Source organism: Phaseolus vulgaris, chromosome 1 (genome assembly GCF_000499845.2).
Source record: "Phaseolus vulgaris cultivar G19833 chromosome 1, P. vulgaris v2.0, whole genome shotgun sequence".
Classification (NCBI taxonomy): Eukaryota; Viridiplantae; Streptophyta; class Magnoliopsida; order Fabales; family Fabaceae; genus Phaseolus; species Phaseolus vulgaris.
The window spans coordinates 43,915,597-43,917,852 of record NC_023759.2 but is presented as its reverse complement, the minus strand read 5'-3'; the positions used below and the strand labels follow the sequence as shown (position 1 = coordinate 43,917,852).

At 37.7% G+C, this 2,256-nt stretch overlaps 1 protein-coding gene across 1 annotated transcript; it reads right to left on the bottom strand.

Annotated features, from left to right (window-relative positions):
• Positions 1-447: 447 nt before the first annotated feature.
• Positions 448-1,752, bottom strand: LOC137814487 (zinc finger protein ZAT5-like). Its single transcript, XM_068617261.1, has one exon. The coding sequence runs from the start codon at positions 1,414-1,416 to the stop codon at positions 607-609; it is 810 nt and encodes a 269-aa protein (XP_068473362.1). The 5' UTR covers positions 1,417-1,752; the 3' UTR covers positions 448-606.
• Positions 1,753-2,256: the final 504 nt, after the last annotated feature.

Below are 2,256 nucleotides of genomic sequence, written 5' to 3'. Positions count from 1 at the left end.
CCAAATGTAAAAAAGAAAAAAAAACCTTGTTGAAATATAAACAGTGAAGCATTGTTTGCAAAAACACAAAAGAGTAAACATTATTTTAATTAATGAACTTAACTAGAAGCAAGCAAGTAAGTATTGATGGCTGGCCAAGCCCTACCATTGTTTTGTCTTGAAACAACTTCATTTATTACTTTTGATGACTCAAGTTCCATGAGTTAGGAAGTTAGCCATTGGCTTTGCTTGCCATTGGGTCTTTCATTGTCTGCTACCAGATCTCATCTTTCCACCACATTCATACCTGCACCTTTATTCTCCTTTTCTTTAATTTTCCCCTACTCTCTCTCAATTTTCTCACGTGCATGACGGTGGAATACGTGCAATATATATAAAAAGGACCATCATATGAACTATCAAAAACAAAAAAATGGAACGATAATTAAAATAAAAGAAATCAAGAAATTGTCAGTATTGACACCCCACTGATGGAATAAATTCAAATTTAATAGTGTACATAGCATTGAATTAATGTAAAGAATGAACAAATGTTTACATGGCTAAACGTAAAAAAGAAAAGAATAGCAATAAAGAAGGTTAACAGTTAAAGACAGACTTGAGCTTTCAGTAATGGCAATCCACCAAAGAAGTTGCAGAGAAGACAATGACTTTTTCTTTGGACTGAAAAGGAAACAAGTTGGATTCTCTGTGATGATCATCCTCAGGGGCCGGAAGATTCAAGTCCAAGTTCAAAACATCTTTGTGTTTCTTGGTTTCTGGAATTTCAGGGCTTCCATCACCACCATAAGCAATTGTCCCACTTGTAGGTGCACTCACAAAATTTCTGTGCCTTCTCATGTGTCCCCCCAAGGCTTGCCCAGATGAGAACTCTGACCCGCATATGGAACACTCATGAACCTTAGGTTTAGCATTAATAGTACTACTCCTAGTGCTGTTGCTGCTATTATACAAAAACGTTGATAATTGTAAGGTGAGGGTGGTGCTTGTGGGGACACAATAATCATCATGATTATTATTATCCCCAAAAGTAGTAAGTGGTCCTTGCTTTTCTTCTGCACTAGCCTTGGAAAATCTCTTGTGGCTGGCTCTGTGGCCCCCAAGGGCTTGAAACGAAGGGAAGCATCGGTTACAAGTCTTGCACTCGTAAACATACAGCCCCGATTCCTTGTTGTGTGAGGGTTTTGGAGTGTTGTGGCCTTGAGCCAAGAGAATCAAACAATTGGCCAAGTCTTCATCCTCTTGGTTCCTTAATTCGTTTGAGGTTGTTACAGGATCAAAATCTGCGAAATTGTCGGTGCTGCTTCGTCCTGCGGTGGAACATGTTGGCATGGTTAACCTAAGTGGCGATGGAAGCCTTTGACGCTTTGTGCGCTTGCCCTTGATGATTTGCATGTGTTCCTCTTGCATTTGCATGGTGATCAGGGAGATAATGTTATGGAGAATGAGTGATGAATGGAAGAAGAGCAATGAAGAGAGTGGGAATGGTTGAGGGAAGAAGGTACCTCTAATAGTAATAGTAACGTGTTTTGGGTTTGCAAGAGTTGTTGCGTTCCCAAACTTGGAAGTCTTATATTACAGATGTGAAGTGAAGAGAGAGGGAGAAAAAAAGATGCAATGTTAAGCATGAAGAGGGTAGGAAACGAGTGAGATTCGGTTGGCTTTGAAGCAAACCCATTACTTTTTTCGCAACGATTCCTTTCTGGAGGATTGGTTTGCAAGCCTGGAACCACACACATTTTCCAAACTTTCACCACCTTTTATTAGCTTTTTGTCTTGTGTTTATATATACTTTCCCTCTCAATTTTTAGCTTCCTTTACTTCAACCACTGCAGCTTAATTTAACTAATTCTAATCCCATTTTAACTAACAACCAATCACTTCCAACACAATCTTAATTAAGAGAACTTGATGCCATGTTATCTTCCAATAATTTAGAACTCCATCTCCAGCTATATCTCCTATGATATTAAACGAGTGATTAATGCTACTAAACTCTACACGTCTATATTCTTGCTAAATAATTACTTCATGTGCTGTTGACCTAAACATTTCTTTCTGTACAAATTCATCACACCCGCATCAATGTGGCACAGTCAACAATATCATCAAGTCAGCTTACACATGATCCAAATAATTGATATGTATAAATAAGTTTATGTCAAATGGGTTTTCTTTGTTTAAAAAACTAAAGAACTAAAAGTTCATAATTATCTCCATTTTAAACTTTTATGTTCATTTGACTGATACATCTTA